Below are 15,195 nucleotides of genomic sequence, written 5' to 3'. Positions count from 1 at the left end.
CCACCAAGACCACCAACACAGCTACCAATACCACCAGCACCAATACCACCACCATTGCCAATACCACCATCAATACCACCACCACCAATATCAATATCACCACCACCACCAATACCACTACTGATACCAATACCACCATCACCAACAACACCACTACCAATACCATCACCCCAATACCACCACCAATACCACCACCACCACCACCAATAGCACAACCAATACCACCACCACCAATACCAATACAACCACCAATGCCAATATCACCAACACAAATACCACCACCAATACCAATACCAATACCACCACCAACACACCCAACATCAATACCACCACCACTAATACCACCAATACCACCACCACCAATGCTACCACCACCTCCACTAATACCAATACTACCAATACCCCCACCACCAATACCCCCACCACCAGTACCACCACTACCAATACCAATACCACCACCAATACCACCACCATCAATACCAATACCACTACCCCAATACCATCACCACCAATACCAATACCTCCACCAATACAACCACCACCAATGCCATCACCACAAACACCAATACCACCACCAATACCACAAACACCAATACCACCACCAATACCACCAACGCCACTAATACCACCAATCCCACCACGACCTCCACCAATACCACCACAAATACCACCACCACCGCTACCAATACCACCACCACCACCACCAATACCACCAATACCAGCACTACCAAGACCAATACCACCACCAATACCACCACCACAATTTATACCATCATCAATACCAATACCACTACCATCAATACCACCACCATTACCACCACCAATACCACTACAACCACCAATAGCACCACCACCAATACCACCACCACTAATATCAATACCACAGTTACCACCAATACCACCACCACCACCAATACCATCACCAATACCACCACCACCAATATCACCACCACCACCAATACCACCACCACCAATACCACCTCCTATACCACCACCAATACCACCAATACTACCAATACCAGCACCAGCAATACCAGCACCACCAAGACCACCACCACCAATCCTACCACCAATAAGACCAATACTGATACTACCAATACCACCAACACCACCACCACCACCAATACCACCACCAATTCCACCAATACATCACAAATACCACCAATACCACCAAAACAATACCACCATGACCACCAGCACCAATAACACCACCACCAAATCCAATAGCACCATCATACCACTTACAATACCAATACCACCACCACCACAAATACCATCACCACCAAATCTAATACCACCATCATACCAATTACAATCCCAATACCATCACCACCAATAGCATCATCACCAATACTCCCACCACCAATAGCACCACCAATACCACCACCACCAATACTCCCAACACCAATACTACCACCACCAATACCACCACCACCAAGACAACCAACACCAATACCATCAATACCACCACTACCAATACACCACCATTACCACCAATACCACCACCAATAACACCACCACCAATACCACTAATACTACCATCACCAATACCACCCCTAATAATACCACCAATGCCACCACCAAAACCTGTACCACCACCAGCAATTCCACCACCAATACCACTACCACCAATACCACCACCATTATCACCAATACCGCCAATATCACCAATATCACCAATATCACCACCACCACTATTACCAAGTCTACCACCAATACCAGTACCACCACCACCAATACCACCAGCAATACCACCACCACCAATTCCACTAATACCAATACCACCACCAATACCACCACCACTAATACCAATACCCCCACCACCAATACCACCACTAATACCAGTACCACCACTATTAATACCACCACCACCAATACCACCAATGCCACCATGAACACCATCACCGCCAATACTATCACCACCAATACCACCACCACCACCAATACCAATACCACCATCACCAATACTGATACCACCCCATCCTCACCTCTTGCTCACTAGTAATAGCAGGGGCACTGTATGAGGCCAGAGCTGCAGCCAAGACCCATCCCTCCCTCCCTCCATGACTGCCATAAAGCACAACCTGCCCTGCACCAGGAAGTGAAGGGAAAGCCCTACTACAGCTGGAGTGTTTTTTGTTAGGCCAAAAATAGCAATGACATTACGCAATGCACACTGCACACTGAAATCACGGAGACAGCAGGAAATAGCCCCCCTGCTCTTCCTCCTGAGCGGCGACAGTGTAATCACAGATCGAAAGGTGTTGGAGCGATTTGTTAGTGTTTATAGCATGATCATATGTAACTCTCACTTCACACTTTGTGTCTATGTAATTTACAACACTTATACATATTCTTTACGGCACTATTTATCACTACATTGAAGATGTCACAGATCAGTCTCTTCCTCTGATATTTACAATCTAACAAGCGGCCGAAAAGCCCCTTTATTGCAGTGCAATAGGTCTCGCATTTTCGGGAGTTTAAGCTATTAGTATTATAAATGACAAGGCCTCTTATTTATGTTTTAAAACCCTAAACATAAATAAAAGGCATTGTCCTTTACAATGCCAATAGCCCAAACTCGTGTGAATGCAAGCCCTTTTGCATTGCAAATGCTTGTTGTTTAGTTTGTCACATTTGCTGTGCGTTTAAAGACAAAGGACCCCATCCCAGGCTATACCTTCCGACAAATTGCTGCATATCCGTAATCAGGTGTGGACTTTTATTTCTCCACAAAGTGAGAGTGTTTTGTAAAAGTGTTCTAAGTGACAGTCCTGCTGGGGCTCAGGAAACGAAAGGAAAGGCTGTAGCATGCCATTTTTTTCGTAACACCCAACAAAATTTAAACATTGGGAATCTATATCAGCAATTTGGAAAGCACTGTTGTGTAATTCCAAAGTGTGATGGAAATAATGATTTTAATATGATGAAACCAAATATAGACACTTTACTTGAGGATGTGCTAATAATAAATATTCACTGGAACGGGATTTCCACACATTACCGTTTAAGAACTATATAGTCCTACCAGTAAAACTGCATGTCTATGCAAAATGTGTGGTCATTTCAAAAGAAAATGTGTTGTCTGTAAATGACAGTGTGCTACTACACCTGGGCTCCAAAATGCTCCACCCCCTGTTGAATGGGGATGGGTTGAGTATGAGTTGAGTGATATAATATTAATGACAGGGCCCGCACTCTAAAGATTGTGCCGGAACTGCTGCCTTTGAGGCTGAGAGTATGCATAGTGTCCTAGAGTGTACAGAAATCCCTGTGAGTCACCTCGAAAAGCACTATTTACTGGATTAAGACTCTGCAACAGGGGTAGACCGAGGGGCAGTGGATGCGAATAGAATCACTTTCTTTTGGTGTGGCCTAGAGACAGCTTTCCCCGTTTCAGCAATATTTTAGTTTTAAAACAATTTCATAATAATTCCTACGTAGCTACACATATGGGGGTTTGAGACAGCTCATTGGTCATTAGAAGCACAACAGGTGTGCTGTTTCAGCTGCAATGCATCAAATATAGAATGGAGCAACTGGTCAGTCTCCTTCAACTATTGGCTCTGATGCCAAGGTCATTCAACATTTGGATCAGGCCACTGGGCAGCCCCTCGGTGTTTGACTTGTCAAGCTGTTGAAGTGACAGCACTTTACCTGTTTCATTCCCATTAGGTGTAATAGGAAACTGCCAAATCCAAGATGGCCACACTAGCCTCACTAGTTCTCTCATGAGTCTAGGGAACCTAACTTGTGGGTTTAGAACTGCTGGAGTCTGTTCTTTATGATTCCTATGTATGCTGTGGTTGTGTTGTACGTAATTAATCACAATTACCTGTACATGTACTACAGTAAATATTAATGTATTATTTTTGTATATATCTTTAATACTGGAAATTATTTACCTATATGTTGTGTTATTACTTCGCTTTTAGGTCTCGTCTAGCATTGAAGCGCATGCACTGCCGCTCTGGTGAGATCTATTCTTGTCAAGTCGACTTCAGAAGTGGGCTAGAAGCTCCGCCTATGCTTTCCATTCGCAAGCGTCACAGTTTATGTAAAAGCTTCGCTTTCTATTGAAAGCAAGGCTTTTTGGTGACTGCCCTGTCTCCCTTTTGACTCGCCCCTACGGACTGGATTTTGCACTTGTGGGCTCACACTCTTGGATGTGTATCTGTCAACAGTACTATTTTATGCACACAGCTTCAATAGCATGCACATTTTCGCGGGCACTTCATCTTCACTAATTTGCGGTGTCCCTGCTACATGGATCAGGTCACTTCTGGGCATTTAATTTGTTTCGGCATGCTACTTTTGTTTTGACTTGTGTGTTTTTTTTAATTTTTATTTATCCTTAGTGGCGTTGGGAGGGAGGGCGAGGGGGGTGGGTTAACGCATACCAAATGACTTGAAAGTGGAAAAGGCCGCTTTATTAGGAACAGGTGCACATTACAATAAATAAACCTTGGCAAAAGCCTACCAAAACTAATCCTCACTAAATAAATAAATAACCTAATCCCCGCCCCCACCCCCACCCCTACAATTTCATGGCCCTCCCCCACCCATACAATACAACAATTCAACATTACAACAACATTATAAAACATTACATCATCATATAATATAACGTCATTATTATAAAATATTTCATCATCATTATAAAAATATGTCATCATTATAAAACATTACGTCATCAACAAACCCAATAACATTATGAATACCAGGCCTTCCATAAACCAATCGCATGCCTGACCCTTCACCCCTGTCGAACGCCCCCAAAACATCTAAACGGTCAACCAATGTCCAACTCATCGTTTCCTGACGATAAACAAACCTGACCATAAATCACCAAAATCTGACACAAACAACCCTGAAACAACTAGACCCTGCCACCCAGGACGGTGGGGGGCGAGGAAAACTACCCCCCCTTACTGCCCCCCAAATAGGAAAAGAAAAAGAGAGAAAACCTGCAAAGTTCACTGTTGCATCGTCAAAGACCTTGCCAACCCTTCTCGTAATTCCAACAAGTACAAATCCATACCTACTCTGGACAGGTGTACCCCATCATCCCTAAAGAACTCTACCGACTCAAAGCGAATCTCTCTATGAGAAATTCTCCCAAAACCAAGTTGGCGGCAAAATCTAGAAACCTCAGAATTCACCTTCTTTCTGGCTTGATCAACTGCCCTAGGATTCACTGCTCCCCTCCAAAAACGACGGGGTATCAATTCCGTCCAAAAAACATGGCAGCCAGCCCAATGCTCCTTGATAAGCTCCAAATCCTTCTTGATGGCCCGCAGTAAAACCACACCCTTAGTTGCGCAAAGATCGTTCTCCCCCAAACGGATCACTAATATGTCCGGACAGCAACCCCCCACCACACCGCTATTTAGGCATGTAATCAGTTCCCTCCAGAGCATCCCACCTTTACCTTTCCAAACAATATCAAACATTCTAACATTGAAACCCAATGATTCTCCAAAATAACTTTGAGCCGCTTGAACACGGGCCCACTTCACGAACGAGTGCCCCACAATCCAAACTGTCACCGCTTGAGATCGGGGCCCAGCAACTGAACCTGAAAAAGAAAAAACAGTAAATCTCATGTAAAGGAAGATGACGCATGCGCCTCTTCTGCATGACCAACCTCTATTAAATGCTTCAGTTGCAGCGCCAATCCTAAAAGAGTGTGTACCGTAAAGCTCCCCATCCAGGCCAATGCGCTGTAAAGCCTTACGCAGGTCCATGCGAAATTGATAAGCTGTAACAGGAGATTTATTAATATGCTAAAATACAAGATCATCATCACCACCCCCCGATAAGGAATGCCAACGACGAGCCAACAACAAAGGGCATGTAACTCTAGGTGAATTCGCTTCCAACCACACTCCTTTACCAAACTTCTTCTGATCAGTTTTTGAGCTAGCCAGCCACACATGAACACCCTCCTCTGAGCAAAAAACATCTCGCCAACAAATCCCTTTCTTGGATTTAGAACCTAACAACTCAGATACCCGAAAAGCACCAAAAAACATAAAAGCCATTAACATGGAAAAGAGGCAGGGCTCAAAGTCATCTGAACAGACAAATGGCAAAATAGCCAATAACCGAGCCAGGGTCTGCCAAGATAATGGAGCTCTCAATCTTCTAGTGTTCCCCTGTTCCCTGACCCAACCCTCAAGCATTCTCCTGCCAATCTCACCAGCAGAGCGGGAATAACCCCAAAACAATTTACCCATAAATGAAATGCCCGCCAGCTTTCCTGAAATAGTCACTCTAGATAAGCCTTTGTCCATGAGGTCCAAAATAAACTTAACCACATCTTCAGAACGACGCCAAACCTCTTCACTCCTAGAAGCTCCAGATTCCAAAAACTCCTTCCAGGCCAAAGAATAAGCAGAACGCGTAGACACAGATAAAGAACCTATCACCAGTTGTAAAACCCGACGTTGCCTACGTGCCACAGCTGTATCTGCATCGGGGTCGGCGATGCATCCGTCTCCCTGGCCAGTCCACGAAATCTCTCCCACTGTGAACGAGACAAAGCATCCGCTATGTCATTGTCCACACCAGGGATGTGCAAAGCGCGAAAGTTAATGTCATGTTTCAAGCAGCCCAGTTCAAAGACTCTCATAAGTTTCAATACCTGTTCATCTCTGGCAGACTGCTGATTCACAATCTCTACCACAGCCATGTTGTCTACGCGAAAAAGAACCTTCTTGTGTGCCAATTCCTCCCCCCAAAGAGACAAGGCAACCAGCAAAGGAAAAAGCTCCAAGAAAGTAATGCTCCGACCACCATTCAACCAATCCTCAGGCCATCGTTCCGCACACCATTTCCCATTCCAGTATAAGCCAAAGCCCTCACTGTCAGCAGCGTCAGAAAACATTTGCACATCCCAATGAAAATCAACATCTCTCACCAAAGGCACACCATTAAAGGAAGTGAGAAAAAATTCCCACATTCGCAAATCTTCTTTAACACCCGCTGACAGACGTACACGGTGGTGAGGCAAATGCCGTCCTGACAGAGCCCTGCCTAATCTGCGTCAAAAAGTCCTTCCTGCTCTCACCACCCTGCACGCAAAATTGAGGTGTCCCAATAGCACTTGAATTTCCTTCACAAACACCTTCCGTTTGTTTAACATAACACTCAACAACTCTAACATCTTCACTTTTTTATCATCAGGCAAGCGAGCTTGCATTGCCACTGAATCGATTTCGATCCCCAGAAAAGACAAGATTGTAGCAGGGCCCATTGTTTTCTCAGGCACCAAAGGCACCCCCAACGTCTCCATGAGCCCTTGGAAAGTGTCCAAAGCTGTCTGGCATTCCGCAGAGCCCGGAGACCCAACAAAGAAGAAATCATCTAGATAGTGCGTTACCAGTGCATGACCAGACTGGTGCGTAAAATGCCACTGTAAAAAGGTGCTGACACATTCAAAAAGGGCACATGATATGGAGCAACCCATCGGCAATGCTTTGTCCACGTACCATTTCCCTTGAAAATGGATACCCAGAAGACTCCAATCATCTGGATGGACTGGAAGCAGCCGGAAAGCCGACTTAATGTCACATTTAGCCATCTCAGCAGCTGCGCCCGCGGTCACAACAAGTGACATGGCCACGTCAACTGATGAATATGAAACTGAAGAAGCATCCGCATGAATAAAATCATTTACAGATGACCCCTCTGGCCATGATAAATGCTGAATAAGTCTGAATTGCCCCGCCTCTTTCTTGGGGACCACTCCAATAGGTGAAATAATGAGGTCACGGATCGGCCAATCATGAAAAGGGCCTGCCATCCTTCCTTCAAGTACCTCCTTATTCAATTTTTCTTGCACCACAGCACTATGCTCATATGCTGACTTCAAGTTGTCAGCCCAAAGTCTCTGCCTTGGTCCCAAATAGCCTAAAAGAAAACCAAATTGAAAACCCTCCAGCAATCTTCATTTAACCACTACATCCTCAAATCCCTGAAGGGCCAGCTGTAATTGCTCCCACTTAACTGGCGTATGAGCCTTTGGGCCCAGTACCCTGTGCGCCTCTACCTCCTATACCCCGTTAAACTGCTGGGACCCGGAACCTCCTGCCTGTGACTGATTCCCCTGTTGGCCACCCGCTGGGTTGTAACCCCAACATCTAAGCAAGGGGTGACGTCTACCACAACCGGAGCATTCATGCCTATACTTGAAATATTCTCTATTACATGAGCCCTTGTTAAATTCCCAGCATGTGCCACTTCCTGACTGTGTATTGGACGCACTTCCCACCCCACCAAGGGTGGGCTTGCCCTGAAAAGGCCGGTAAATCAAGGGTAGGCCACTGGCTGTAAAAATTGTCTTACCCCCTGATGCAGCCCCCATTGTATGCTGCCATAAATCCATATCCAACTCGCCCCATTTAGCCTCTGGATCCCATGCCATCCTAGCCCTAAATTCCTCATCATATTGGGCCCAAGCATAACCCCCTCCAGTTAATTGCGCCTTGCGAATGACATCCATGTATTCAAAAATAGACATGCTGTGCTCTGGAATCTTTTCACAGTATACACTTGCATATATAAGAAAAGCTGCCGTCCAATTCTCAATAGTTAACGGGACTCTTGGACGCTTTGCAAGCTCATATTCCTCTTCCTTGGAACCCTCCTTAGATCGTACTTCACGATGGAGGAGTTTCAATATTTCAACATACTCACCCTTCCAAATGCGCTCCTTTGTAGCCAACATTAAGTGAGCACCCAAAGGTTTAGTAACACCCATGTAGGGCAACTTCTTAATTTTCAATTCCTTGCAGTCAAGAGGCTCCTTAACGCCTCCAGCAGCCTCAGTATTTGTACTACTTTCCATTTTGCCTGCAGATTCAACAACTGCATCCGTGCCCACAGCAATATCTTTCACATACCTCCCTTTTGATAACCTTCCTTCAACAACCCCAGCAAGACCAACCACTGCCGTCCCCACAGACACCATCGAAGGTTTGGCCTTTGTAACTGGCTTCTCAAATGGCAACAGAGAAGTGGCTCGTCCATAGTCCGCCCGTGTTGTTGAAATCTCAAGCGTAGGCCGCCCACGAGGAGCCCTAAGTGGCGGGCCGCGCTCTCGTCTCTCCTGAACAGGCCTTGATACTTTCAGGGTCTGAAAAACACTACGAGACACGTTAGAGGGCTCCCCCCATCTACCTCACGAAGTTCACCTTCTTCAGGAGTATCGTCATCATAATCCAACACCACGTCCTCCAAATCAGGAGGGAAAGAAACACTTCGGGTCTTACCCAACCCTTTATCAACAATATTACTCTGAAACTGATTAGAAGAAGATCCTCCTGGTGGGGGAGCAGACTGTACCCGCCTGTACCTCCCCGTGTGTTGACTCTGTAGCTCCATAGCCGATGGTAAGGTAGACCACCTAGACCTGCTAGTCGGCGGGGCCAGCGAGATCGCGCCAGACCTACATTTGCTGACCGCGACGGGCTCCCTCGGTGGAACAGAAAGGGCCGCGCTAGGCGCTTTCCTCACTTCACCTCGGCGATGCTGGGCTGGACCACACCCTACCGAGTCTGGACTGCCGCACTGAACCCCCTTCTGCAAAGAAAAAGTTTGGACTAGTGTGCTGGGTTCCCTGTTCAAAACACCTGACCCAAGCTCTGGCCCCTGCAAAACCACAGTACCAACTGGCCTCCCCTGCAACCTATCCAGTGATAAACCCCTACCAAAATGTGTCAAAGATACCTCCCTCACTGGAGAAGCACCTACCACGTCCTCTTCATCACTCCAATCCAAATTAGTATTGGAAACCGCCGCAGAACCACCTACACGCAACAACCCTTCCGACCTTGCCTGATCCTCATCCTGCCTACATGCCCCACTATGATCCACAAGCCCATGACCAAACATGTCTAAACCGGGGTGTTATGCCCCAAATTGGGGGCCACCCACACCTCCTGACCAAAAAGGAACCGACCTAGAAGGCCCCTTGAATGAAAAACCACCTACCTGGCCAAAACAACTACTATAATGAGAGAAAGTACCAGGAACCACATTTCCGAAAGCAACTTCAGGCACATTCTGCCAAGTCCCAGAAGACTTAGAAACTGCTGGCCCTTCCTTCCCCAGCCTACCCTCACCTGGAAAAGAAAGACATGACTTGCTGGGACCCCTTTTACTCATAAAATCCCCAACCCCTTCTGCACCAGCAGCGTGCAACCCTTGAGCCCTAAAACTCGCCACCTGTCCCAAACCACCATGCAAAGAAGAACAAGGAAACAATTGCTGTGCATCAACAGGAGAACATTATAAATCACTCTGAACACCTAACATTGAACCACCTGCCCCTACTGACGTATCATCTGTTCCAAAATGTGCCCCAGAACTAGGACCCCCAAACCCCATTTGAGCCCACTCACCCTCACCCCTGGAACTACCCAATACAGATAAGGGAACTGCCTGAGAAGCAGGAGTTGAAAACAGCAAAGGGCTACCCACATTCCCTTCCTTTTTGTAAAGCGCAATCCTTGCATCAGGAACAGAAAAAACATGACCAGTTTGCAACACAAACTCCCCCTGGTCTCCAGCCCCAGCCATCTCCTGGCCGCTCCTACTCCTCACATCAACACGCTGGGAATCAGCTGTAAATTGCTCTACAGTATTCCGCCCAACAAAATCCAACATCCCCTGGCCTGAAACCTGACCATCACCCAACTGTAATAACCTTCTGCGAGCCCCACACTTCAAAATATTCGCAACCGGCACAGACAAGTGCTCCGATACAGGGTCAGAGGCAGAGCGCTTCTTAGAACCTCTCCGCCCCCCCCCCCGTTTGGAGCCCGGCCTCAAATGCATACTTTCCACGCCCCCCGTCTGCTGGCGAGACGCGAAAGCTGACTGCTCCGCTATCGCATCACCAAAGACGCCCCCGCCTCAACAGATGCCGGCGGATGCACACCGGGCGCAACAAGACCCTCCCCAGCCCCCGAAACAGCGCGCGCTGCCTCAGAAGGGGCCGGCTTCCTCGTGCGAGACCGGCCCCTTTCACTCACCTGACCCGCTCGGCGCTTCTTCGGTGAGGAGCATGCCGCAACCACCGCAGCCACCCCAGCAGAGGCCTGGCGCTGGGGGCGCGCCGGCCCCCCCACCAACAACCAAATCCATTCTGCCGGCCTCAGAGAGCAGACGCAATGTTTCTAATACACGGTAATCCTCCATAATACACGGAAAGAACACTAGCCTAAAGTACTAAACTTATTGAAAAAATTCTCTCACAATCTAAAACCTCCCAGCCACCAGGTCACCAAACCGAAAATGGTGGCTGGGAGGAGGAGCCAAGGGCCTATATAGCCAAAACTACTAAGGCTACCAAAAAATAGCTGAATAGCTTCTAGAATGTTCTACCTTTAAACCCTAAACGCCCCCCCCCCCCCCCCCCCGGCAGCCCTCCCAAAAAGCCCGGGGGGGGGGGGACCTCCCTGCGGTCGGCTGCCCCCAGCCAAGCCCCCCTTCGCCGCGCATCATCACACAGAATGGCAGCTGCACGCCTTTTATTTTTTTTCGGTCTCTTCTACCTTTACACTGAAGGTCTCTCCCCACGCCACGGGCTTTAGAGTCGCTGCCTCAAAATCCCTAGCGGGCAGGGCGTGGACGGGGAAGGCTGTTGAATATGGCTGCTGCTTGCTGCAGCAGAACAAGCACTTTCATGTTACATTTTCAGCAATTGACTTTGACCACTTCTGATGCGTATGCAAAAGAACATACAGTCAAATTTCCACTGTGATTACAGCTAAATTTAAAATGCTGAGTGATATTGGTGGTGCTGTGTTTTTTCCATCTTAATATTTCGGCAGAGCAGAGTCTGCTGCTGGCAGCTAGTGACCCTCTTTCCTTCCTCCGTCCATTGCTCTGTTTCCTGCTTACCCACCCCATGCCCGAAATAAAGTTGGCGAGCCTGCTACCAGCCGCGCATGGTTGAGGGCTAGCTCCACCCTGACCCTACACTGTCTGGGTCTCTGAGCTCCTCATCGACTGAAAGCACTCCCTCCCACCACCTAATGCATTCACTCCTCGCCGAGATGAGTGTCAGACACAACATTCTGAAGTTTTACCAAAAAAAAAAATATTTGCAGTTCACGTCTGGAAACATCTTCCTGCCACCACGTTTTGAAGCGCCCATTGTTCCCATAAGCGCTTTAAAAGTGCAAACTAAATCCTGATTCAAGTTACGGAACACCAGTGTTAAATGCTTGTTAAGATTGGCAGTCAACTTCACCCGAAAGGCAGTCATTTCAGAATGTTTACAGTTGGGGTTATCCACATGTGGGCCACCATATATCGGAGACAGACTCCTGGCTGTACCAGCAGCCCTAGGATGTTCACAAGCCACTTGATGAGTCTCTGGGGGCGTTGTGTACACTTACATCCGCCTTGCCTCACTCCTCTGTGGAAGAGCCCTGGGAAGATGGTAGCCTAAAGGATATGTAGGGAAAAGTCATCTTCCTCGAGATGCAACACCGTGGTGCAGTGGATTAGCCATATGACTAAGTCCTCTCGTGGGCTTGTATGCCATTGAGACTAGGAAAACGTCCATCGTTGAACAGTATTCAATTTGACAGAGGCAGACCTACTGTATGCTGTAGACTCATAATGCGGATCAAGAACACCTAGCACAAGATTATGCATAAAGTAACAAGTAGGTGCACATTAGACTGAATAAGTAGCACATGTCTAATTAAAGAATAGACCAGCAGTCCGGTACGGAGCTGCCCCTGACATAGCAACACCCATATTAAACAAAACAGGTTAGCGTTCCAAATACTACATGTCAACCATACCCATACATAAAAATAAACATCCATACCAGAGGTATCCTGCGTTCACTCTCATGCAAACTTCCAGAAGTATGAACTCTCGAAATATTGCATTATGCAGTTGTGTGTAATCTTTACCCACAGGAGACTTTTTTGCGCCGAAAGTGTCTCACAGAGAAATATTTTCCAGTCAGCCCAGTTTCCTGGCAGTATCTTGTGAGACTTATTTTTTTATTCAAGTTATGCCCTCATGGGAAAAAGTCGTAAGAGATACTAGCACACCGGTTTTTGCATTAAAGGCATACATTTGCATACTTTTCAATACATTTCGAAGAAAATCATTACTTGGTTTTGCACATCCACACTCATCGTCTTCAGAAGTCATTCCTTTCATTGGTATCTTCTACCTGTTCTAATGAGTGCTGTGTGGGTTGCTTCAGAGTATGTGTGTAGCTTATCTCCTACTCTTTCTGCCCTTTGATCTTGGCATGTTTAGTGTACTTTGAGCACTGTGGGATAAGTGTTAACAATTGTACCTTCGCGTATTCGCATTCCTGTACTTCTGTTCCCACATGCAAATTAGAAGTTGCCAAAGACCACAGGATCCATACTGTGTGTCTGGGAAGGGGGAGGGCGTGAGAGGGGTGAGCAAAGCCCCTGGGTTGAAAAGTAAAGGGAAAAAAATGTTATGTGGTTAAACATGTAAATACAGTGTAAATATGTATGTCTTTATCACTTGATGGATTCTTTTGGGGGACGTCGAAATCCTGGCGATATGAAAATGATGAAGGTTATAGGGATTGGAAAGTGATATAGAGCAATGCTGATAGCCCAGGAGCTTAAGCACTGGCGTAACGAAAAGTGAGGGGGCCTCCCTGCACGGTACTTAGGGGGGCCCCCTCCGGGCTCAATCAGGAGCTCTCAAGGCCAGAGTTCAGTGCCGAGGGGGCCCCTTGGAGCTACGCCCTCCCCCCCCCCCCCCCCCCCCCCGCACCGCGTGGGCTGCGATGGCCTGTGTTACGCCCCTGAGCTTGGGTAAAGTTATCATCTCACCCAACAACACATACTCACTCACTCTTATCTCCTACCACTTCCCGCTAGCACGTGTAGGTCTGTTAGTCAAGCAGAGGGCGATGGGCACAATACATCTCCGTAATTTGATATTTCACCTATGCTGCATAGAGGCCACTCTGAGGCCCTTCTTTACAAAAGCTGGAACTGTAGTAGAGAGAGTTAGAACTGTCTTACGCAACTTACTCAAGTAGAGCTCAGCTCTGGCCTTAGGTGGACCCAGTCTCCTCAAGGGCCACCACCGCTGTACCTCAAGAGTGCTTTTGTGTTGATAGGACACACTCTACTGGGCAGTGCTCACTCTAATGCCCGTGGCAGTCTGCAGCCATTTTCTTTTGCATTTCTTCATCCTTACAATGACTTTGAGCTCTGAAGTGGCTTGAAGTCAGCAAACTAGTATTTTCTGAAAAACGTAACAATACCACAGACAACGTGCTGTATAAATGCTACCTAATATAACAATATTTTCTATTAGTGTTTGTGTAAGTTGACAGATTGTCGAAAGGTGGTATTTCAGGGTAACAGGTATGTACAGACATGCTAAAGGTTTTTTGATATCGATTGATCTTGATGTACCTTTTTAGTAGGAGAGATAGTCACGACATGCGGTAGTTGTTTAACGGGCTTCTGTTTGGAACTCTTATCAAACAATGAGTCAATTTCAAAACCACATTCTGTGTGTGTGTGCCTGGATGCCGGATCATAACCGTGCCACTCTTGGCTACCTATACCCAGTAGATGCCTGTAGATGACCCTTCATCACACCTTGACACACTCAAGAACATATTCATCACTATCAATCTGCTCTATATCTCAGGATACAAAATCATGGGCATTCCCCACACCTCTTATTGGTGATAATACTTCAGGTACTAGCTAGACAATGCTGTACACTTGGGGTGCTCCTGACCTTAGTAAAACATCTTTGTGTGACTATCTCCCACAAACAATATCCTGTGTGTATTTCTCACTTCACGCAATGTCTCTCCTCCACCATCAAAAAAAATTGTGGAAGGTGAGGAGGCACCTCACGGAAACACCCTCCAGGGAGCTGCTGATAGGTTCTCATCAGTTTGCTCCACTTAATATCATCGGCAGCCTCCACACCATATCAATTATATACTGTAGGTGAAAAATTGTGCACAACTTAATCGAAACAAAAATCGTGAAAAACCTGACCCCCTCATGTAAGAGAAATGGAAAATAATTTTTGTAGCTCCTGCACTATAAAAACGAGCTAAACAACCACTGGCACTATTTCCAATTGTATTCGCTGCTGTGTGTTTGCTCACATTAAAAACAAGACCTACTGTCATGCTTC

The 15,195-nt window shown here is 46.7% G+C and overlaps 1 protein-coding gene across 1 annotated transcript in view; it reads right to left on the bottom strand.

The window, feature by feature from the left end:
- SLC25A45 (solute carrier family 25 member 45) overlaps positions 1–13,230 on the bottom strand; it is a 256,040-nt gene extending 242,810 nt beyond the window's left edge. The window contains exon 1 of the mRNA XM_086936773.1: positions 13,149–13,230. Within this exon, the coding sequence (XP_086792899.1) occupies positions 13,149–13,197 (49 nt within the window). The 5' untranslated portion in view covers positions 13,198–13,230. The remainder of the gene's footprint in view (positions 1–13,148) is intronic.
- Between the last annotated feature and the right edge of the window lie 1,965 nt (positions 13,231–15,195).

Source organism: Lissotriton vulgaris, chromosome 9, assembly GCF_964263255.1.
Source record: "Lissotriton vulgaris chromosome 9, aLisVul1.2, whole genome shotgun sequence".
NCBI classification, from domain to species: domain Eukaryota; kingdom Metazoa; phylum Chordata; class Amphibia; order Caudata; family Salamandridae; genus Lissotriton; species Lissotriton vulgaris.
Note: the sequence above shows the minus strand (reverse complement) of the source record. Positions and strands in the feature narration are given on the sequence as shown.